General features: G+C 43.2%; 1 protein-coding gene across 6 annotated transcripts in view; it reads left to right on the top strand.

Moving 5' to 3' along the window:
- The window catches only part of KCNAB1 (potassium voltage-gated channel subfamily A regulatory beta subunit 1), a 385,175-nt gene that overhangs the window by 354,105 nt on the left and 6,243 nt on the right, over positions 1-24,827 (top strand). For all 6 annotated transcript variants that reach the window (XM_087870304.1, XM_087870305.1, XM_045812023.2 and 3 more), the window contains 5 exons: positions 9,639-9,724; positions 10,374-10,494; positions 11,782-11,876; positions 19,815-19,935; positions 24,323-24,411. In XM_087870304.1, the coding sequence (XP_087726430.1) occupies positions 9,639-9,724; positions 10,374-10,494; positions 11,782-11,876; positions 19,815-19,935; positions 24,323-24,411 (512 nt within the window). The remainder of the gene's footprint in view (positions 1-9,638; positions 9,725-10,373; positions 10,495-11,781; positions 11,877-19,814; positions 19,936-24,322; positions 24,412-24,827) is intronic.

Raw genomic sequence — 24,827 nt, forward strand, 5'->3', positions numbered from 1 at the left:
TGACCTCTATACTCGCAGTGACAGGAGCCAATAAATCTCTTTTACAATTTAAGAACTTACATTGAGTTTTTAATAACTTTATAAAAACAAAAAACCCAAACCTAACTGATATACCAAGATGCTAGATATATCCTCACTTCTCAGTAAGAAAAACTGCAATCTAAACCTCAAAAGGATTATAAAATACAAAGATAATCATTCTTTAGATCTTGTATGTATTATGGTTAAATGAGGGGTCTCTGTAACATCCACCTTATCTTTCTATGTGTTGCTTGATTAGGTTTTATCGTCCTACAGCAGAATTACCTTCTACCATAATTGTTCCCGATATATAAGAAAGGTTTCCCTTAGCTATTTCAAAATTAGAATAAGTTGGTTCTATCAAATCTGAATGGCAGGTTAATTTTTTTATTTACTTCTGCATACATTTTGTAAATCATCCTGTTATATTCACTGGGGAAAAAAACACAACTTATTCAAAATCAGGGTGCATAGGTATGTCATCTATGGTGGTGATGAACAGCTGGTAACACTTGCTTCGAGAATTTTCTAAACCAAAATTATCTTGGACTTGGCTATAAACTAAGGTTGTGTCACCCTAAAAGTCGTATGTTGAAACCAAATTCCTAGTGTGATGGTATTAGGAGGTAGGGCCTTTGGTAGGTAATTAGGTCTTGAGGGTGAAGTCCTTATACATGGGATTAGTGCCCTTATAAAAGAGACCCTAGCAATCTCCCTCACACCTGTGAGGACACAGCAAAAAGATGCCTGTCTACAGACCAGGAAGTGAGATCTCAGCCGACACTGAATCTGCCAGAGCCTTGATCCTGTCCTTCTCAGCCTCAGACTGTGAGAAATGAATGTTGTTTAAGCCACCTATGGTATGTTTATGTTTATTTTTGTTATAGCAACCTGAACAGACTGAGACAGCCATGTTCTGTGATAAAATTGGTGGGGCTTAATTGACAAGAACAAAACTTTAAAAGTTTTGGCAGAAGGAAGAAAATCTTTTCTCTACTTTTAATGTCTTCGTTTGTATCAGAGAGATATCCCATATCTGGAGAAGACCCATGTTCAAACTACAAAAACTCCCTTTTTAAGGACTGGCTGGTGACATTGTCAAAGGAAACCCCAGGATGCTACCTTACCGGACCAATTTCCTATAATCCACTGATGGTATAACTTTTAGCTTCACAGATGAAGATATAAGTTAGGTATCCAGGAAATTTGCACAACCCTGGAATTTCAGTTCACTTAGATTTATTTGTTTAAATCTGTTTATTTGTTGCCTTGCTCCAAACAAAATTTAAGGCAATGGGTTTATTTACTCTCATTTTGAATATTTTTAAGTGAATCAGCATTCACTCCACTGTTCACAAATCCTATAGAAATATATAGGAACAACAATGGGGCACCTGGGCGGCTCAGTTGGTTAGGCATCCAACTCCTGATTTTGGCTCAGGTCATGATCTTGGGGGTGGGATCGGGCCCTGAACTGGGCTCCATGCTCAGTGTGGAGTTTGCTTGAGATTGTCTCTCCCTCTCCCTTTGCCCCTCCCCCCCAAACAAAAAAAAATCTTTAAAAAATATAATAAAATAATAAAAAATAAAAAACCTTTGGGAAAAAACAGCACTATACTCTATACTCATCATAGATGCTACCTCCTTTTCATCAGGACAGAAATCATCTCTTTACTACCATTTAGTATTAACCAAATAGAGAGTACAAGCTGATAGTTTGGGATCACCTGGTTTTAGTAGGAAATAATGGGGCCACATTTAGATTATATTTAACGAAGAGGTGTGATTTTCTGCTCCGTATTCTACATCATTATTTCTTGGAGAGGACCAGCAGGCAATAGTGGGAAGACTGGAGGTGGTGGTGAGAGAGTTACAGGGAAAGAATGAGAGTGCTCTACTGAAAGATAAGAAAGTTATGTCATTGCCTTAGGCAAGTCGCTTGGCCATTCTTATCGAGGTGTAAAATGAACAGTTGCTCTCTTGCTAGGGTTAAAGAGCACGTGTCTGGAGGAGGAAGAAATAAAAGTATACAGCATCACATAGCCTCCCCCCTCTATAGGGGGAGCTGATAAGGAATGAGCAGAGTTCCCAGAACAGCAGTGTCTGTGTGTTCCGGAAAAGTCCCAGGAATTTCAGGCGCTTACTTCAGGGAGCTTCTCTTATTTGCATGTTCTGCAAAACGGGGTTTTTGGTTCTGGAGTTTTATTCTGTTTGAGATGAGGTGAAAGGTGGAGGGGGAGGGAGGCATCACAGAGGGAGGTAGGGAAATGCCACAGAACTCAAATCCAATTAAATGATCTCTCAACCTCCAACTCTACGCATTTATTCCTTCAAGGTCGGTGTAAGGCTGAAGGTGGCCAAGCCTTTGTACCAGTCCTGCAGAGGTGGCCCAGTGACTTACTCTGGAACTCAGGGGTATTTACCAACTACTGTTTTTGTTTCGGGCCTTTGGACTTCAGGTCAAAGAGAGACGGAAAGTGTCCCATTTCAGAATCAGGATCAGAAATCACATCTGGGCAATCTCAGAGGCTCAGTTCAAAGTGTCTAGGGTCCAGAAAATACCGTGTGTGGCAAAGCAGAGAGGTTGAGGACCACGTGCCCTTTGGGACAGGGTAGCCGCACGGCGAGGACAATGCGCTGTCCTTGGAGACCTACAGCTCCATTCTGGGGTCAGAATTTTGAATGAGGTTTAATTTGAAAGGTTTTACCGACTTGACTCAGTCCATGTATTGCTTCCTAGTCTCTCGACTCTAGTCTGTTCTGATCATTTTGGCCTATGTCCTGATCCAGAAAGCTTATTCTTTGTAAACGATCTTGCGAAGGCCACTTTTTCTCTGAGCTTCGGCAGGTCAGAGGCAGACACAATCCCTTTTTTGGCTTTTTTTTTCGGAGAGTCATCACACTTAAGGTCTTTCTTCAAGGAAGCAAAAAGAGCTTACACTTCCCGAGTCATTCATATACATCATGAACTAGGGTGACCAGGTGTTAAGTGCAAACGGACGGGTATAACCGCACGCAAGGCAGTTCACATTCACAAATGCACAGTGGGAGTCCGTAAATGCCCACCTTCTCCCACAGCGCACAATATACACAGCCTTCCAGAATTTCAAGGCTAAAAGTGGCTTTATAGACTATCTGAAGGGAACTTGTCCAAGTGACTCCGAGCCTCAGCCTCTTCACCAAAAAAGGCAGGTTAGGATATTTTCCACCGCAACGGTTTTTAGAAAGAGTACCTATGTGCTCCAGTAACATCGATCTGCCCACCTGTGTGGAAGAAACTGAGATCCAACAAGGTCGAGGGGTGCTCCCAAAGTGGTGACAGCAGTGGGACAAAAACTAAGGCCTCCCAAATCCTGGTGTGTGCTCTTTGAGGCAGAGGGAGTCAGGCTTTCCCCAGACACTCAGCAAAGCTTTAAGGCTGAACGCGACATGCTCCATTTATAGGGGTGATTTCCATTCCTGTGAAAAAGGAGAGTTCTCTGTCTGCGGACACTCAGCTGAGTGCTGAGAGAGGATTCTCCACAGGACGAAGGAGGGATAAAGCAAGCAGCAACCTCTAAGCCGCAAAGAGGCACCACTATAAACCCACCACCACGTTTCTGAAGTTAAATAAGCAAATAAATGATGGAAGTTAAATAAACAAACAGCTGGTTTGGAGGGGAAATTGTGCCCAGGTTTAGACCCATTTTTTTCTTCGTGTCTGTAACTCCTTGGAGGAAACCAAGTCCCTACATTTTACCAGTGCCTCAACCTCCACCACGGTCCTCTCCTCTGAAAAAAGAAAGGATCTGCTAGCAGTTAGGCTGAACCATGTGAATGATGTGGTCCGCAGTCAACCATTTCTGAACGCTAAAAATGGCAATTTCATTTGGTTAAAAATATTTGTGAAGTAATCTGTAAAAATTTGTGTTTTAAAGTGGCACCTTTACGTGATAGGGAATTTTCTTTCTTTTTTATATTATAAAAGTATGATAACACATTTACAGGAATTTCCAGGAAACTTGGAAAACAAGAGAACAAAATTACATATAATTCCATCATAGAGTGCAATGATTAGTGTATTTCACTCTTAGCATTTTGGAAACATATTTGAAATATTTATAATTGTTAATAGTATGGAGGCTTTTAATTATACCTTAAAACAATGAACTTGTAGCCTCTTTCCTCATCTAGAGCAAGAGGAACCTACACGGGATTATCTCTAAGGTTTCTTTCGTTTTTATCATTCTGTGTCACTGTGGCCAGATTGAGTCCATTTTATTTAATCAAAACACCAATTTCTGCTTATTTTTATCTGACGTTCTTCTGGTTTATTGTTCATGCAGTGTAACTATTTGCTTACAACTTTCAAAGCTCAAAGGAACATTTCCCATGAACAACGGTTTAATGTCAGCAACTATCTTTTTTGTATGAGGGCCAATTAAAAAACTAAACAGGTTTATCAACACATTTTTTGCACTCAAGATAAACAGTTTTATTAAGTCCTTTAGCACAAAACACATATTTGAAAACAAAGATGACCTACATTACTGAAAGAAGAATGTCAACTTCTCTTCTTTTTTGTAACTACAATGTTAGAAACTGAGCCTATTTGAGAAGAAACAACCAGGGCCACATCCTGCTTACTTCTTACTCAGTTTGCGTTAGTTTTAGATTCACAAATTGATGTACACACATTATCGCATGTCCAGCTTTGAAGAATTCCCTGGGATCAATATCGTCCTCACTTTACAAATGAGGAAATGGAATGCTCGCAGGAACGAAATTGACTTGAAGCATTTCTAGACAGCCAGCTGTGGGCTAAGGATATAGGGAATAAGAGAGAGCATCCTGTGGCCTGTGGGTCACAGAATAATGATTATTTCAACCTGGAAAGGAGGGCACAAAGAAGATTTAATGAAGTTTTTCAATAGTTCAGATAGTGTTTTTTCAAACTTTGGGATTTTAGAGCTCTTGAAAATAACACAAAAGCCTAGGCTCATTGAAGTAGACCAGGATCTGGACCTCTGCCTTTCATCAAACTCCTCCGGTGATTTCAGATCATACCAAAGCATGCGCACCTATGTGTGCGTGCGGGCATGTATCCATGCAGGCCATAGTGACTGTCTGCGTATGTACTAAAGCAAATAATTAAAGGTTAAATGCATGAAGCATTTAGATGAAAGAGCAGAAGAGGAAATGTGGGAGGAAGTTTATTCAGCCTGCAGTGGCTTACTTGGGAATGGTATAAAGCAGTGGTTCTCAAAACACACCGGAAATTCTTGTTAATTCTGCTTAAAACACAGACTGCTGCCCCCTCCCGAATTTGTAATTCAATAGGTCTAGAGTAAGACCTAGAATTTGCATTTCTAACAAGCTTCCAGGTGCTGCTGATGCTGCTGCTCCAGGGGTCATACTTTAGGACGATTGGTAGAGACAAGCGCAGTAGTTCCAAACTCTGGCTGCACTCTAGAATAGTCTGGAATGTGTTTTTAAAGTACTGATGATGGGGCCTCAGCCCTAGAGATTCTGCTATAACAGAACTTCAGTGGAGGTCAGATAGCATAGTTTTTAAAGCTCCCAGGTGTTTCAATGTGCAGTCCCAGTTGAGAACCACAAATGCTAAGTCTTCCTGGAAAAGCAGAGGGAGTCACGTTCAGTCCTGGGTTGCCGGATTTAATCACGTTTGTCTGCATGTCTTTTCCCAAAGGCAGGTGCGTGCAATGCACATAATAACCTTCCTGACATCCTTTTCCCACCTGGAATCGATGCTCTGACAAGGATGCTTTAGAAATGCATTTCCAGGAGACAGGCCTAAAACGGGCTCGGCTCCGTTGATTTTTTTTTTTCTTTCAACAATGCTGCCCTCTTGTGTCCTTAAATAGTAGAATCGTGTAAAAGCCCACAACCATCAGATGGCAATGTCCTGCTCCATAGCTAAACAACTTGGGGGTTTTTTCTTTGATGTTAAAAAACAACAGCAACAAATTTAACATTCATTAACTTTTAATCTTGGCCACATGAATCTCCAGCTGCGGCCTCTCGGTTCTCCCACCATTTTCCCCTGCATTCAGTGCTGCTGCCTCCTCCAAGGATAAGAACTACTAGAGTTTTTTTTCTTCATTCCGCCAAACCCTTCTCTTCAGGGAAGCACAACCAACCAGGGAACAAGAAATTACCACCAGCTAAAGTATCTGGGGCATAGGAAGGTCTCGCATAGGCTCGTCCATATTCAGAACCATTCATTCTCACCTTGTCCTTCTCGCATCCATCTCTTCTTCACTTGATTATAGCTTGTTAAGAATCGAATTCCTCCCATGGGGGCTCCCACGTCTTCCCACGATGAGTTCGCCACACCTTTCAGAGTTCTGCCATCTGGATGCAGTGTCCTCTGCACCGCCCCCCCCCCCCCCCCCCCATCAAGGCTCCCTCTCTCCTGCCCCAGCCCCCAGCCGGGATCATCACCAACTCCCTCTTTTTGAATCACTCCTGATGGCAGGCTTATTTTTATGTCTCCCATCTTTAAAATAAAACTCTCCTTTGGCCCTAAGTACGCCTTCCGCTACTCCGCCATTTCTCTGCTCCATTCACTTCCAAACTTGGGAGAAGTCTACTCAGACTGTGTCTAAAGCCCGCCCTCCCCCCCCACTCCAACCCCCACCCCTTTCTTCCATCTGCTCCCGCCTGGCTGTGGTCCCACGGCACCTCTGACCCCGAAACGGCTCTCCTCATGGGCTGCAAGGGCCTCCGTAGTGCGCCACAGCCAGCACGCTGCGTGGTACCCTCTGATCTGAGCGCTGAGTGTCCCGCTCTGTGGCACAGCTCCTTCTCCGGCACCGCCTGCTCTTGATTCTGCAACACCTCCTGACCTGGCTTCCTTCCTGCTCTCTGGCTGCTGCTGAACCGGAATCCAGCCGTGTGCTCTCCCTGACTCTTGGGCTGGCTTGTAGAAACTCTTCTGTGTCCGCCGCAGACTCCCCTACATAGTCTCATCTGCTGCTGTGAATTTGAAGACAACTAACAGACTGATCAGTGATGAATACGTCACCTCCAGCCCGGGTTGCTGACCATGTCATTCGTCCACTGATTTCTACTCGACACCTCCCCCTTTGTATCTCACAGGTGTCTCCATTCGTCACACATCCAAAGAGGAACTCTGGATTCTTCTCCTGAAACATGTTGCTCCCTCAGTCTTCCTCATCCCTGTAAATGGCCAGATAATCTGGGAGGTCGTCTTGATTCCTTCCTTTCTCTCATTTGCTACATTCAGTCCATCCTCAAGCCTGGTGGATTCTACCAAAATCTATTTTTAATCCATCCGTGTCTGTCTGTCTTTACTACCACCACCCTCATCTCCTGCCTGGAATACTGCAATTCCCTCCTAAAGATCGAAGTGCTCCCTCTAGTCCTCCCCCTCACAGCTGATTCCCTATGGCCAAGTCAGAAAGCGTGTTCTAAAATGTGAGCTACATCCTCTTGCCTTCCCACTAAACTTTGACTAACATACGAACAACGTGGTTTGCCCTCTGCCAACTGCATCTTCTACCCCGTCCTCCTTCCTTCCTTAAGCTCCTACCACAATGGCTGCCTTCTGGTTGCTAGAACTCACTAAGCTCTGTCCTGCACATGCTGTCCCACCTGCCTAGAATGAATGCTCTTTCCTTGTTCTTCCCATGGCTGGCTCCTTTTACATTCCTGATGCCTAAACTTTACTCCTCAGGGAGGCCTTCCTTGACCTCACTCCTTATCTCAGACCCCTATTTGCTTTCTTCACACTTCGCATTTTGTAATTACTTCCTTGCGTACATCCCCATCTCCCGCTCTCAACTCTCAGCTCCGAGTCCAGGAGCTCTGTATTTGTTTTGCTGACGGATGAACCCAGCAATGGTGTAGTCCCTGGCAAATACTGGGTTTTTAACACATGTGTGTTGAGTAAGTGAATGAAGATACAGAAAGAGCCACAACCACCACTTCGTCTTAACCGTTCTCGTCGAAGCCTCGGTGCCACCCATCCACTACACTGTTCTGTGCTCATCTTACTGATTACAGAAGAGACAGGGGCACCTTGGGTTCAGTTTATTCTGTTAAGCTCACCAGTGTTTACCGACATGTTTGAGTCACCACAATATATCCAGCACCTAGCGCTGCAGACAATACATACTGCTGATGGAAATGACCCTCAGCTCCGAATGAGACAGGGTGTGAAGGGAAGGGGGCTGGTGCAACCATAGAGGGGTGCAGACAGAGCGAATGCTTCTGGGAAGAGGTTTAAATAATGGCTTTCTACTTCCAGAAATGTTCACCATAGGTGCTCATTTCCAGTTGATGATAAAAGGAAACTGTTTCGTAGAACTTTTCTGTATCTCATTTGCTTTATAAAGGTGAAAGGAACTTGTCGTTAGTTGCTGAGTAATAACTTGATATTTGGGAGTTTCTCCAAGAAAGAAAAATATTTTTCTTATAAGCCAGATTCTACCTCTGTTGAGTAGACAATGGTGAGTAAAAGCATTCCCATCTTCCAAACTAAGAAACCAAGGGCAATTTAAAAGCCAAACAAGCAAGGAAGCCAGGTCCCTAACCCTGGCTGTCTCACTCTATATCCTGTCCCCTACCAATTTAGATAGTGCTTGCTCGTGAGAAATAAAGTAAGAATACATCCACCTCAACTCAGCTTTGAGACAAGGATTTGATTTTTCTGAAGGACAGGTGTTAGTAGGACACAGAGAAGTCTGAGGCCTGCAACCCCTTGAAAATGTCAAATGACCTGGCATCCTGGGTGTTTGACCTGCTTTGTGGAAGAAACCCAGCCATGCCTTTGACTTTGCACGCCACTGAACTTGAGGCTCTCCATGCTCTCTGGTTTTGTATCACACCTAGCTGGTGCCAAGGAGATCAGCTCAACTCCAGCTCTCCGTGGAAAGGATTCATTCTCCAGTTTAGGCAATGTGATGTCAAGCTGAAGGAAGCTGATGAGCAAACTCCATGGGGCTATAAAGCAGGCCCTGGTGAAGGGCGTTACATGGATGTCTCAGAATAAAGTGTAGTTCGAAGTGGTCAAGGACAGGGTGTGCCATTGTGGGCTGGAGCCACTGGGGCTCAGCTGTTTGTGCAGCATTTAATATGTTTATCTTTCTGCTAAACATATTGTTGAGTCATCTCTGTTACACAGCCAGCCTGTGTGAGGCCCGGCTCTGCAAATCTAACACACGAAGACGGGCCTTCTAGCCTCAGTGACCTTACATTCTACAAAGTCAAAATAAATGCTTCCTCTTACTTCTCACTTTAGTAAGTGGCTTTGAGGAAGGTCAGTCCTATGTTCTTTTACAGGGCAGCAACCATGAAGGAATACAAGTAAAGGCAGAACTTAACGTGGTCATTATGTCTTTAATATCATTTAGTAGTAGTGCTGCAAACTGAAAATGGAAAGTCAGTTTACCCAAAAGAACCAGCAGCCTCTAAACCATCAATATTTCATGTTAGACTATTACGTTGTCACCAATGTCAATGTAATTATATTAATAAAACAAATGACTGCATTAAACTTCTAAGCTTTGGGCAGGGAAAAAAAAAAACAACCAAAGATCACGTAACTCTGAAAAGTAGAGAAACTAATGAAATGCTGTTTGGCCCTTCCACAGAAATTGTTCGAGCCATGACACATGTGATAAACCAAGGAATGGCGATGTACTGGGGGACGTCACGGTGGAGTGCTATGGAGATCATGGTAATTTCATTCCTATTTTCAAATGGCCACTAAATCCTTTATTACTGTTTTTCAAATACTATGTGTCAATTACAAGACCTTTTGCAAACTTTCCTAACAATCACCATGACACTAGAATGCTACAATGAATTCTGTCATTCCGGAGACGGATATGGGGGCTGGAGCTCATCAGCTCAGAATACAACAGGGAAGGAAGGTGCAGATCTCTAGCAGGAATCATATTCTAGCATGTTCTTCAGTGGCAAGAGGATACAATGAATTTCCCAGCTAATGAGACAGATGAACAAAATAGTCTGGCTTCCTTTTTTAAAAACTATATTAAATAACTATACTGTTTATAACATGCTAATGACACATCATTTTTCTATGTTAGTCTGAGTTTTATTTCTTTAGGAACTGAAATTATGGGTATTGTCATGGACTGTGATGAATCCCACATTGACTAATCCCAAAGAATAATAAGGATTTCCCACATTTGATATTGCTCTTGGTGACAGTGATGGTCACAACTTGGCTTATTCTTTGGCATCCTACGTGTTTCTTGGTTTGTACTGATTTCATTACAACGCAGTTTTCTCATGCATACGAATCACAGAGCAGCCTTATTTCTCATGAGTATACATTCAGTTGCAATCTCATTTCTCCCTAGGAAGCCTATTCCGTAGCAAGGCAGTTCAATATGATCCCACCGGTCTGTGAGCAAGCGGAATACCATCTTTTTCAGAGAGAGAAAGTGGAGGTTCAGCTACCAGAGCTCTACCATAAAATAGGTAATCTTCACAATCAAATTTACTGATTATTTTTAACAATAGGAGTATCAGCGATCTGGAAAAAAGTGTTACGGAAATGCTTTCCTTAATGTTTCGAATTAACATAGAGAGTGTGAGAACTATCCATTTCAGAGACTGCAGGAGAATCAAACGTGCCTGCCGGGTCGTCTGTAGGATATTACCGATGAAATCCAAGCAGTTGTAAATCGTGACTGGTGTATAAGCTGTACTCAGAAGGTGTTCAAAAAAGTGCATATAGAAAGAAGGGCAGAAACAATGAATAAACTCATTTTTTCCATAAGGTTCTTCTCTAACAAAAGCATGCATCTTTGGGTAGATTATAACTGCCTTTCCCAAAACAATTATGGATCTATACATCTGTATCTTCTACTCTTTGCCTGGAACTATGTTAGACATGGGGAGGTAGATGTAATAATTTCAAAGAAAGGAAAGAAATATATATATAATATATTCTTATGTATGTAACATATACAGAAGAATTTTGGACATCGAAAAAACATGAATAAGCCACATTTTCTGCCTGATGTATCCAAATAGTGTCCAGAGAAAACTTTCTTCCTAAAAAATTGAGGTTTCTAGGAAATAGAGCAGGAAAATGCTAGGTGAGGAAAACAAAGAATAAAGAAAGTCAGCAGCAGTGACGGTCCTTGTAGTTGCTGGCGCTGGCTCTGTGTGCGCCCTGCAGCAGGCACTGTGCTGCTAAGGACCAGGCTCTGTACAGGCGCTCGGTGCACGAGGGCAGCACTGAAGCATTCGCCCGTGCGAGTCAGTGTTTGTGGCGGAGTGTAAAAAGAAACATCCAGTTTGGACATCAGCAAATTATGAGTGCACCATGTTTTTAGGCTTGTTTGGCTTGAAAACAAGGCCCGTTCCCTATAACCTACAATACATGTTCAACTGGTCTATAAAAATGAAGCACAACCTATAAATAAATTTTAGGGGCGCCTGGGTGGCTCAGTCGGTTAAGTGTCTGCCTTTGGCTCAGGTCATGATCCCAAGGTCCTGGGATTGAGTCCCTTGCTCAGCGGGGAGTCTGCTTCTCCCTTTCGCTCTGCCCCTCCCCCCTGCTCATGCTCTGGCGCTCTCTCAAATAAATAAGTAAATAAGTAAACAAAATCTTTTTAAAATAAATAAATGTATATATTTGTATAGGAACACTTATCTGACTAGCTGTTTTCCTGTAACTAACCAAGTCCTGTTTTAAACACTCCCACACTTTTGATCTCCGTTTGCACAAGCAGCTTATTCCGTTTTTTTCTTCTGTAGGAGTCGGAGCAATGACATGGTCTCCACTTGCCTGTGGAATCATCTCCGGAAAATATGGAAATGGAGTGCCTGAAAGCTCTAGGGCTTCACTAAAGGTATTTTCCCCCACTTCTAGAAAAAAGTCGGGATGGGAGAGAGGGACGGAAGAAGATTGAACAGAACAGCTCTGCAGCAGCCTGTGGCTTCCTGCCTCAGGCAGAGCGTGGCCCTGGCCAGGCCAGTGTCCTCAGATGGGCTCCCTTAAGCCCCAGGAGGCCTCTGCTCCTGGCCAGGCATCAGTCGGGCATTCATAATCTGTCAGCACAGAAAATTCTCCTCCTCTGGGGACGGGGAGGAAATGCCCAATGCCCTGGTTAGGTTTATAGGGCTCAAATCCCAACACTGTTATTTATTCTTACATTAAAGAAGGCATTTCATTGCCCCTTGGAAATTGATGAAATGTAAAATCCCTTTTCTTTATAAGAGGATCTATTTTTACTTTTCTTGACAAAACAGTTGGGGCAAACCAATTGTAGCTGAGTAGGGCTTGAGGCGGATTGATGTTGTTTACTGTGTGGAGGTTGAGGGTAAGAGGGAGCGTTTGGGAAGCAGATACGAAGCCAGGCAAGCCTCTGTCACCAGCTGAAGGCTGGTGTTTTCACAGAGATCAAATAGCCACTGAGTCTTACAGTTTAAATTCTTCTCTGAAGCATAAAGATACTTGACATCACTGCCATAAAAGTACTTCCATTCAGAACATCTTGATGATTAATTCACTGGAGAGTACTCCGAACATCCCTCATTAACAACATGTCTGTTTTTAAAAACTTGAGACAATGTGTAACAACACTAGAATCACAAATGGTAATGTCAAGAGAGAGAGAGAATATTGGCATTTTTAAAATTCAGACACGGCAGAGGCCCCTAAGAAGCAGCAGTCTGACACAGCCTCTTGCTTTCATCAGCACCAAGTTAGCAGGAGGACAGCCCAAGTTAGGCCCGAACCACAACCCTGTCATCAACTTGAGGGGACGACTGTGTGCTTTGCTAATCAGAACCGTTTCAAGGCTCTAGGTCTCCCACTCTTTCTGCTTGTTACAGTTGACTTTTAGCTAGTTTGTTCTCTAAAATAATATAATATAAATATCTCCTAAAACATGGTGACATGCCTATTTCTAGCTTGGCATTATCACAAAATATAATTATCCTAGAATATTAATTGTGGTTTTGCTTCTGAAAATTGCACATTGTTCTGAATCAAGTTTAAGTAAGTTAGCAAGGAAAAACTAAAAGCATCTTAGGGAAGAAGGTATGAAAGGAGAAAGGCAAAAAGAGTGAAGGAGAAAGGGAAGGATTGAACATTGTGATTTTACTAAGCACCTACTGTGTGCTAAGCATTAGGCTAAGCATTTTTATTCATCTCCTTTAATCCACACAAAGATAAAGGGATACGGATGACGCTTACTCAGTTGTAGCTAAGCGTGTTGCCTCACATTCTTTCAGAGACTTTTTTTTTTAAGACTATTTATTTGAGAGAGGGCAAGAGAGAGAGAAAGAGAGTGTGCACAGAGGGAGAAGGAGAAGCAGACTCCCCACTGAGCAGGGAGCCCGATGCAGGGCTCGATCCTAGGACTCTGGCATCGCGACCTGAGCTGAAGGCAGGAGAGCTAAAGGCAAGTACTGAACTGACTGAGCCACCCAGGTGCCCCTTCAGAAATGTTTTTAAAAACTCAAAGTACTTCCACATATGCTGAGTACTGGTTCTCAGACTATCTTTATATGAGAGTAAACCTTTCCAGATGTAGAAACTGAGCACAAAGAGGTCAGATAATAATCCAAGAGCACAAACTCATAATAGAGTTTATACTAGAACCCAGGTTTCCTGGCTCTGTTTACCTCCCGCAGACATTTTTGTCTCCCTACAAACCCAGGTTTCTAATGGAGGAAGAAGTAGCGGTACGGTATTTGGAGTGTAAGATTGGCTGACCTCCATCATTGTTTGGAAAAAGCTCACAAATGGCTAAAAACAAACAAACAAAAAACTTTCATAAATGCATTAACAAAAGGAGAAAGTAAAAAAATAATAATAAAATGAGATACAAAATATTTGAAGGTGGCTAAGTCCAAAAGCAACTGAGAAAAATATTTCTATTGTTGACTTTGATAAAGTCAACATCTACTGAAACATCCTTAACAAGAAATATGAAGGGCTCTCAACAGGTGAAAGACCTCTTCATGATTACAAAGCAGCTTCTTTAGAGCTCCACAGACTCTCAAGCCTTCCTAAATCATTAGCCTGAGTGTTTCCCATACTAATACATGTGCACTTAGAAATGCCACTTGAGGGGCGCCTGGCTGGCTCAGTTAGTACAGCATGCAGCTCTTGGTCTCAAGGTCGTGAGTTCAAGCCCCACATTGGGCATGGAGCCAACTTAAAATAAAAAATAAAATAAAATTGCTTAAAAAAAAAACACTTGAATAGAGTAACTGAAGCAAAAAAAATAAAGATAGAGAGCTAGGCAAATAGATAAATAAGTTAGTAGCTTTTGCCTCTTCCCACCCCAAATAGAATGGCTGGTGCTTCACATTAGCTATTCTAAGTTATACCAATAAAATAGACACTGACATTTCATACTGTTGTAAATATTAAACTTGTATTTGAAAGATAAACTAAAGCAGTGTAAAAAATACCTATCTAGGGGTCTTTTAGAAAGTAACACAACCTGGGGGTCTTCTGGGAGGCTGCATGTGTCCGCCGCTCTAACAGTGACTTCTCAATCTTTTGTCACCACCTCTGTTTTCACTGCTGAGCTGTACGCTACTACTTCTTCACGTGTCTGTTAGACATCTCCCGTGGGCATTAGTCAGACCTAGTGGAATCTAGCATCACCCCCCAGAACCTACCCTTCCTTCTTGGTTACCCGTGCCTCCACCCTCCATCTGGCCATCGCAGTCAGAAGCCAAGGGTTATGTCAGACTGTCTCCTCTCCTCCCTCACTCTTGTCTAGTGGGGCCCCCACTCCTCCAGGCCACCTCCTGACTCTCTGTGGCCCATCCCCTGCACAGCCCCTGTTCAGACCATCATTTCTTCCCTATTTTGCTGCACCAACCTCCTGTCCGCACTCTCTCATTTTTTCCCCTTTTGTCAACTACCCATCAGTGGGACCAATTATCTTTCTGTAAGACTAATCTGACCAGATCGTAACCCTGCTTAAAATCTGTTACTCACTTCCCAGTCATTGTTTATAGGACAAAACCCAAACCCCACAGAAAAACATTCAAGGAAATACCCTTGGGATCTAAGTTGTGCTCACTTTTCTGTTCTCGTCTCTCCCCACGTTATACCACTGTATTGTTCCTCCAAAAGCACTGAACTCTCCTTTGCCTCCCAGAAATGCCCTTTTATTCATCTTGTGATGGGAGTCCTCCTTATCTCTCAAGACAAAGCTTGGTTATCTTCATCTCTATGAAGCCTGTCCTCACTTTATAAAACTGAATTATTTGCATCTTCCTTTATTATCCCATTAACACTTCTTACAGAGTCTAAGAATTCTCTCATTGCAAGTGATAGAATTTAATTCAACTAATTTAATCAAAGAAGGGGAACATTTAAATACTCGCTGGGAAGGATGGAATGGGGATGATCTCAGGGTTGACTCCAACCACAGACTTATACATTGTCCGGACTCGTCATCTCCTCTATTTCTCTCTGCATGTGGGCGTCATCTTCTGCAAACAGGTCCTCTCCGTGAGGCCAGGAGCAGGAAAACTGGTGTTTGCAGTTACATCCTTACAGACACGTAATGTGAGAGAACAGACAGCTATCTTTCCTTATGACTTCAGTCCAGAGAAGACTGGCCGAGCTTGGGTCATGTGCCAACTTGTTAGACCAATGACAGTGGCCCAGAAGGTAAAGTGCTATGACCAGCTCCTGTCATGTACCATTGTTAGGGGCATTTTTCCATAAGGAGAAGTACAAACATGGCTTCTGAGGCAGTCATTGAGGGAGGCACCCCAACTATAAAACACTCCTCAAGCTACCAGACGGTGATTTGTGAGTATCTCTAGGGTAGACGGTGAAACTCCGGTAACTCATCACAGAGCCTGGCACATGACAGGCACTCAATAAATGTTTGCTGAAAGAGTGCAATGAGCCATAACGGAAGATCAACAAAGTCTGATCAACAGACCAGATGTGTAGCTTTTAAATAGACATTTTAAATAGAAATGAAAAGTGCAATAAAATTTATAGGCAGCTCTTTCCTGTTGCTAGCAAAATGCCTTATAGAAAACTCGTAAAAATATGTACCCCTCTGTCAAATGAAAATAGGAATATGCAAACTGAGGTGAATCAAGGTGGGGGAAGAGTGGCAGTTCGAGTACTCCAGGTGTTCATTAAGAAACTAAAAGTATTGCTCATCACGGTGTAATTTCAGAAGGAAATTTTTTAGCTTCAGCGGTTTACCTAGAGATTTCAACCTCAATATCAAAGATTGCGCTGCTCTTTTGAGCCAAAGATTTTGAAGTTTGAATTATAATAGTCAGTGATCTGGATGCTTACTCCAAGACAAAGTCCAGAGAAGAAATGTGACTTATTCTGTCCATGGCTTTATAGTTACTGCCCGAGTTTCAATCCATTATTAAGGAACAGCCAACCGGAGGCTTCAGGGCCAGTCCCACAGACCACTCCTACCCCCAGCATTACCTGTAAAATGGTCACAGCATTGGGAGATGGCAAAGAAACAGGCTTTAAGAAAATTTAGAGAATTCTGTGACTTAATGTATAAAAGCAATAGCCCCCTGATCTGTGAAGAAAAGCTCATCTTTTCTTTGGCAAAGATTTACTGAGTACTGGGCTCTGTGTTGAGTGCTGAGGATACAGGGAAGAAGGGGACAGTCCCCCACTTCAAGGAGTAACTTAGGGACTTGTTAGACGGTGAAGGGGTGAATTATGAAACAGTGTGGAATCCACAAGCACTGTGGAGTCACACAGGGCTATCCACACAGTTGTCCTGGAATAAGGAGGGGGTGTCTGTGCTCAATCTGAAACACTGAAGAGATCTATTTTTTACCCTGTGGAGCCCTGGTTGCTCAAATTCCTCCCTCACGGTCATACTGATGGAGCCCCTCCTCTGTGAGTGCTGTGTCAGGACCTGGTGATGTCAAGATGAATGAGAAGCCCATCCCTGCCCTCCTCCATTTAGTTAGAACAAAACATCAACACGTGACCAAATCACTGCAGCAATGGGGCAAGCAGTATAATAGGGTTGGAAGAAAAATCAGCTTTTGACTCATGGATGACTGCCCAGTCATCAAGCTGGCTGTACTGTCGCACACAGCCACACCCACCACCAATCTTCTTACAAAAAACACTGGTTCACTTCCATATTTATATTTTAATTAAGGCTCATCTCCTCTCTGTGCTAACATTTTCCCACTTGCAAAGCAGTTAAAGCTATTTATTTCCCAAAACACTTTTGTTTCCTTTGGTATGAGGAAAAGCAGTATAAATACTATGCGTCTACTTTTTATAAATCCTAGCCTGCTTATGTTTTCCAAGGATTAAAGCAACGAGATTTATAGTGTTGAGTGAAAGGAGAATGACTCAATAAATGAATGTTTGATGTTTGTTACTTTTAGAAGTCTGTCTCTCAATATGTTGTGTGTGCGTGTAAATGCACACACACGCACGCACACACACACACACACACACACTTGTAATTCGATTGTAAGAGTACAAATGCACTCCACACAACAAGGTTTTGAAAATGGAGCTCTGGGGCGCCTGGGTGGCACAGCGGTTAAGCGTCTGCCTTCGGCTCAGGGCGTGATCCCGGCGTTATGGGATCGAGCCCCACATCAGGCTCCTCCGCTATGAGCCTGCTTCTTTCTCTCCCACTCCCCCTGCTTGTGTTCCCCCTCTCGCTGGCTGTCTCTGTCAAATAAATAAATAAAATCTTAAAAAAAAAAAAATGGAGCTCTGTAAGTGATAAATAAAACAACCATTCCTTATGTGTGTGGTACGTATTGAGGCTGAAGGAACGCTCCTAGTTACAATAACAAGCAATCATTCCGCTCTTGGTTTTCAACCTTTTTTTTTTCCTTTGAAGAACACTCAGAGACTGGTCCCCTGAAAGGTGTTATGAAACTAAAGTGAGGGTTAGTAATGTTTTCCCACAGAGGACAGGGGAAGTAAGTTCAGGGGCTCTCTGACCCAGCACACAGGTCTGGTCAGGGTAGGGTCCCGGACCCCGATGGCAGTGTTCGTTGTCACAAGGCCCCACCTCATCACGGCTGGCACGAGCTCTCTGGAGAGGTGCTCCAGGCCACCATCCCTCTTGGAAGAAGCTGAGGTTTCCCAGAGCTGAGGCTGGGGAAACTCTTGGCCGTCTCCCTAAGCAAACTCTCAAGTGAGGAGCCAGACCATAAGCCTTTGAGATCTAGGAAGCCAACAGAACTGGGGCAGCTTGCCCTTTCTCTTTTTCACATCTGCAAAATCATTCCAAAAATCATAATAAAACATAATGTGGTTACCCTTTTCTTTGGAAATACTTTCTTAGAATGAAGAAAAAAGTACTTAAACAAAAGCAGGCAGCCTTATTGAAATCATGTGGGTAGTGTCTGTGGTGATTGCTGCCTTTGGGAAGGTAAAAGTCTGTGGTGACAATTATTTTGCAAACACACAGAACAGATGAAGTCCACGTTGCCACACAGTGGGATGGTTTCTATTATTTTCACTAAAACACATTCTTACAAATATTCATTACCTTTGGATGTTGTTGCTTACTGTTAGTTTTGTATAGAACATTCTACTGTCCCTCATTTCTTAATGAGAACAGAACCTTCTGGAAAGCAAGGCATTGAGAAGTTCTAAAAGATTTGTCTATTTAGGAAATTGGCTCACTTTACAGGCTACAGATCAGAGTCAGTCTCTTCTCAGAGGTTTTACAGAAGAGTTTCCCATTCTCAGTTTCCTTACCTTTTAAAGTTTCAATCGCTATACAAAAGATAATACACATTTGGGATAGTCTTTATACACTTTAAAACTCTAAAAATGTACTTGGGAACCTATTATATCTTGTCTGTTTCTAGGAAGGAGCTGAGAGAGCTCACAAGGTGGCCCTGCTCCAGGGCACCTGGGTGGCTCAGTCAGTTAAGCATCTGCCTTCAGCTCAGGTCATGATCCCAGGGTCCTGCGATCAAGCCCCAGGTCAGGCTCCCTGCTCAGCGGGGAGTCTGCTTCTCCCTCTGCCTGCCCCTCCCCCTGGTTGTGCGTGCTCTCTCTCCTCCCTCTCTGTGTCAAATAAATAAATAAAATATTTTTAAAAAGCAAGCAAGCCCTACTGTAAGAACAGGAGACTGGTGGGGCAGCGGGGTGGCTCAGTCAGTTAAATGGCTGCCTTCAGCTCGGGTCATGATCCCGGATCGAGCCCCACATTGGGCTCCCTACTCAATGGGGAGTCTGCTTCTCCCCTTGCCCCTCACCCCACTCATACTTGCTCTCTCTCAGATAAATAAAATCTTAAAAAAAAAAAAAAAAAAACCAGACTGGCAGTAACTCGAAGGCAAGAGGAAGAAAGATAGTTATAAAAGAATGTTAAGATAATGGCTTTCTTTGAGCAGAAAGCTTGGCACCCAGCTTTCTTGACAAAAAGGAAACATAACAGACCTTGGTGAAATGTCAGGGTTTTTTTGGTTTGTTTTTTGCTGCATTCTAAAATTGGGCTATTGCAATAAGAAACATCATTTCCTCCACTTAGAGACGATATATAATTGATTATATGTCAGGATTTTAATAACTTTCATGAATGTTGATGGATTTGAATGGTGACTCTTAGTCAAAATCAATCTGTCTTGAACCAATAAACAAGGAGTGAGACCACGAGGAACATTTCTTTGCCTAAAAGCACAGGCATCCAGTCACCACGAAACATAAAATTTAGGGAAGAAGGTTTAGAAATTCACCATGAAGGCTCTCCTATTTTATTGATTTAACAGTCTTTGTCTCAGACCCTCACCAGACATTAACATTTAAATGCTCTTCTTCTCCCTAGTGCTACCAGTGGCTGAAGGAGAGAATTGTAAGTGAAGAAGGCCGAAAGCAGCAAAACAAGCTAAAAGACCTTTCCCCGATTGCTGAGCGTCTGGGATGCACACTGCCTCAGCTGGCTGTTGGTAAGAAAGCTACCGGGGAGGGGAGGCTCTGCTAGATCACGGAAAATGGTTTTCATATCCCTATCAGGATAAAGCATCTAGTGTAAGGGCAGACTGATCTCTGAAGCATACGCTCCTGGTTAACATTATCTAAAATGAAGTTTTCAAACTTCAGATGTGCTGTAGGTATAAATTTACATGTTAAAACATTTATTTCCTTCCTCTATCCCTTAGAACACACATAATGACTATAAAAAGTTGAGATATTTTACATTCTTTTTTTCAAACTAAGTCTTCAAAATCCTGAATGTATTTTATACCTACAGCACATCTCAGTTCACATCTCCAGTAGCCACAGGCGGCTTAGAGGCTAGATACCGAACAGAAAAGCCCATACACTTTCAGCTCCCTTGCTTCATAGTAGCGCTTTTTCCTCATGGTCTCGTCTAAGTATCAGAGCCATGAGAAAAGAATACAATGGGTGTAGATTCTAGGAAAAGTTCCCAAGTATTATGAAACAGCAGGGATTGGGACTAATCTGATACAGTGAAATAAGGAGATCAAAAGCTCAAGTTAAGTTCTATGAAAATAAAACAACGCAACGAATAAATTGCTGGATGTGAGATCCTTCTGTGGTTGGAAGGCAGAGAATGGGGACAGCTGGAGACAGAAATGGGAAGTAGTTGGGGAAAAGGTAGGGAATATCATTTACCCAGGTACATATACGTAGGACTTGTTTTAGTCCTTCCAAAAAAAAAAAAAAAGTCAAAGAATAATGTGATTATTAGCATCCCTATAGCTTTAACAAGCATAGTAAAACAGTATTGGCCATTTGACCATGAGCAAGTTATTTAACCTATCAATTTTCTCATCTATAAAATGCATATAACAACAGATCTTATATATTTGTTGCGAAAAGAGAAATTATATATATAAAGCAAAGGGCAGGTACTCAGTACATGGTGAGGACGATGATAATGTTTTTGCAAAGAATAAGATACCTCGGACCTACAACTCCATCCATTCCTAGCCATGGCGTGTGGTCAAAGTGACAGGCAGAAAAAACATCTTCTTGAAATAGGGTTGTAAACACGGTTTTAGGTGGTAACATGACAGTTCTGAATTTAGCTCTGAAGAGAACAGTGTCCTTCTCAAAAGGAAATCTTGAGCAAATTTAAACTCACTGGATGTTAGATATAAATGAAAGACTCATTACAGCCCAAGTTTAAAACTTGCTTTGATTCTCCCTTTCCTCCCTCTGTGCCCCCAGCTGTCTTGCTTGCCTGTCATTTTTGTTCTTTCTTTATAAACAAGTAGTTTTGCTTTTAAGCGCAGAACTCTCAAACCGAGAGGGAAATTATTTTCAGGCATGTTACCTTTGATCTGCTAGAAGGGTGTAAGGGGCGGGGGGCCCTCTGGCAGGAAACAAACCACTTGAACCCAAGTGTGGGCTGGCTCCACGTCACACACCTGCACAGAAGCCAGCACTCACACTGTGCTCACAGGCTTTCTGGATAGGGCTGTTGGTGGCACTTGCTTAGAAGCTGAATCATCTGCATGTGTTATCTGTCACCCTGGCCAGTTTTGCCCAGTGGGTTCTCCTATGCCCCACAACCCATGGGGAAAACTGGCTGTTGCTGACATCAGGTAGTTTATGGGCAATAATTTTCCCAGTGCCCTGCTTTGACCTCAATACTTAACACCAGAGCCAAAAGAGTTCTCTAAGTGCAAAGCAGGAAACAATGCAGCCAGGAAAAAAAAAAAAAAAGTCCTGGCTCACTTGGCATTTTGCCTTTATAGAGTATTATTTTGCCCATGTGGAAAGCTTTAATGATTGCCTCGAAAGGCCAGAGCATGGTAGCAGCTTAAGAGCATCTGTTGCAGAGCCTGAGCAAATTGGGGTCACCCATCAATCACTCACACCTGTTTATTCAACAAACACGTAATAAGCACCTACTACGTGCAGGTACTGGGCTGGGTGCTGAACATCTAAGTGCAAACAACACATATCTCACAGCCTGGTTGGCAAGTCAAGAAAATAAATTAGGTAATTTAATACAGTGTTGTAATAAAGTAATTGAGGACACAAAGGATTATGGAAGTTAAATAAAGTATAGGGGCTCCCAACCCAGCCTGGGATTCAAGGAAGGGCTTTGGGAGAAGGCAGCACCCATCAGGAGTCTCAAATGATGAGTAGGGATTAGTGAGGCAGAGGGACATTCCAGGCCAAGGGCACACTTGAGCCAAGGGTTTGAGGAGAAAAACAGCATGTTTGGGGATGGAAAGGATTTACCAACAGTTCGTGCTGCTGAAGCCCAAAGTTCAAGGCAGGGAGTGAGAAGACACAAAGCTGGAGAGGAGAGCTTTCTAGTAAGTTTGCCAAGATGAGAAATGAGAGCTTCATCTTATTAAGACAATGACTATGTCAGGTACACACTGAAGAACTTTTAACCAGGCACGACATGATCAGATTTGTATCTGGAAAAAGCGCTGCTCGATGTGTGACAGATTATGGGGGAAAGGGAGGGGACAATCCAGTCACGAGGCGGGAAAACAGGTGTGCAGGAGAAACAGTGTGGTCTTGAATGAGGACAGTGGGCAGTGGAACCAGAGCAGATTCTCCACGTGCGGTCCCACATCCACATGATGGAATGCTGTTCAGCAAGAGAAGAAATATTTACCAATAAATGCTATTACCATGGGTGAACCTTACAAACATCATGCTGAGTGAAGAAGTCAGACACAAAGGATCCAGGTTACAGGATTCCATTTAAATTAAATGTCCAGAAGTAATAAAATTTATAGGGATACAAAGCAGATTAGTGGTTTCCTGGAACTGGGATCATAGAAATGGGATTACCTGTAAATAGTGATGGTTGCACATTTGATAAACTTCTGAAAAATTACGGAGTAAACTTTATATGGGGAAATTCTACCTCAACAAAGTTGTTTTCAGAAAAAGCATGGTCCCAGGACCAGCAGCATCAGCAGCACCTGGAAACTTGTCAGATCCCCAGGCCCCACTCCAGCCCTTCTCAGTCAGAAACTCAGGGGGTGGCACCCTGTCATTTCATGAGCCCTCCCGATGATTCTGATGCATGCTACCATGCGAGAGCTCCTGGATTACAGAAATATTTAGGAGGAATAATCAACTAGATGTGGCAACTAAAAGGGAATGCGGGCTCAAAAAAAGGGCAGTTCCTAAGGGGAACTGGTTTGGGGATTAGAAGGTCAAGTTCCTTGGTGATGGCCCCAAAATGAGACTGGGAACACAAGAAAGACAGGCTTAGTAGTAAGTAGCAAGCCATGTGCAGTGCCCATGGGACACCTAGCAGGGTGTCCAGCAGACACTGCATCTGGGCATCTAGACACCTCTAGCTGCAGACATCTGTAACCACAAGGAGGTTCCTAAGGAACTTGGCTTCTAACACAGTAAGAAGGGGACTAGAAGGCAAAGGAGTCATCTCAGGGATCCCTGTCTAAACTAGCCTTACGAAGTGTAAGAAGGGCAAGGCAGTAGCTAAAGTATGAAGGGTCAGAGGAGGCTAATTTTAGAGTGGGACAAATTTGTTAAAGGAGGTAGTAAGAAATTTAAAATTCAGGAGAGAAAGTGAAAAACAATGGATGAATCAAGTCCAAGAAAAGTCAACAGGAATTGGATCCAGGGCAGACTTTGCCCTTGAACAGAAACCAGACACATCATCTTCTGAAACGGGAAGGTGTGGATGTGTTTGTGGCTTACTGAGTAATGTCCCACCTGATGGACTGAATTTGCTACATACAGCAGGAATCCAGGTCATCTGCCAGAGTGAGGGGATGATGCTGGATAGAGGGTTTAAGGGTGGAGGTTTCGAGAGAGGCAGAGGAGAGAGGAGTGAGGGGTTGAAGGCTGGTGAAAGAGTAACCAGATAATCAACACAGGCTGACTCTCAGACTAGGAAGAAAGGGAAATCCCTAGTTTGACAAGTCGATGGAATCGAAGAACGAGACACTCAGGGTCTACAGGACTGTATGTAACAGATGAGGAAAAAGAGCATGAATAAGAGGGAAAGACAGGAGACTGTGGGCCAAGATGGAAACAGGAATGCAGACGTCCGCCAGGGAGCAGGGTCAGGTGTTTTCAGGAGCAAGAATGTGTTCCTGGGTGGATAGCTCAATTGGATACCCCAGCCATTGGGTCAAGTCTTCATGCAGAAAGCATATGAGCCCTAAGCCATCAACTCAAATGCACAGATTCTACTAAACTCCCTCCAGGATGGGGACTGCTGCTGAGGTCTTAAATCCTAGGGAACGCTTTTTATCCTCCCCCCAAAAGTTTTGGTTGCAACAATGGGAATTACAGGTGGTATTTGGAAGCTAATCAACAAGAAGTGTTTTGACATCCTGACCGTGTGTGCTTTCTTCCCAGCATGGTGCCTGAGAAATGAGGGTGTGAGTTCTGTGCTCCTGGGATCCTCCACTCCTGAACAACTCATTGAAAACCTCGGTGCCATTCAGGCAAGTGCTACAACCCTTCCCACCAAACTCCAGGGGATATCATGGTCCTCTGAAGATGTCCCCAGCCAGTGTCCCATCTCTCTCCACCTCTACCCTTCATTGTGTCACAGCTTCCCACAGGCTTTCCTAGATGGGGGTGGAGAGAACGTGAGCGCAGGGGGCGAAGGCAGAACCTTTCCTGTACGTGGACCCAGGGGTGTCCTCTTATGAAGAGACGATACTCTCAAAGCTCATTCTTCAGGATGGACTGTGGGACAGTACATTCCAAGACCCAAGCAATGTGACACTGGGCAACTGGGCTCCCAGGCCTTACCCATAAAAACCAGCTTGAAATGTAATAGCCATAGGACAATGTATGTACATCATTTATTCATTAGTTCTTTCCCCAAATATTTGCCCAACCTACATTGTACCAA

This window comes from Ursus americanus, chromosome 20, assembly GCF_024610735.1.
Source record: "Ursus americanus isolate L20-20 chromosome 20, mUrsAme1.1.p, whole genome shotgun sequence".
NCBI lineage: Eukaryota > Metazoa > Chordata > Mammalia > Carnivora > Ursidae > Ursus > Ursus americanus.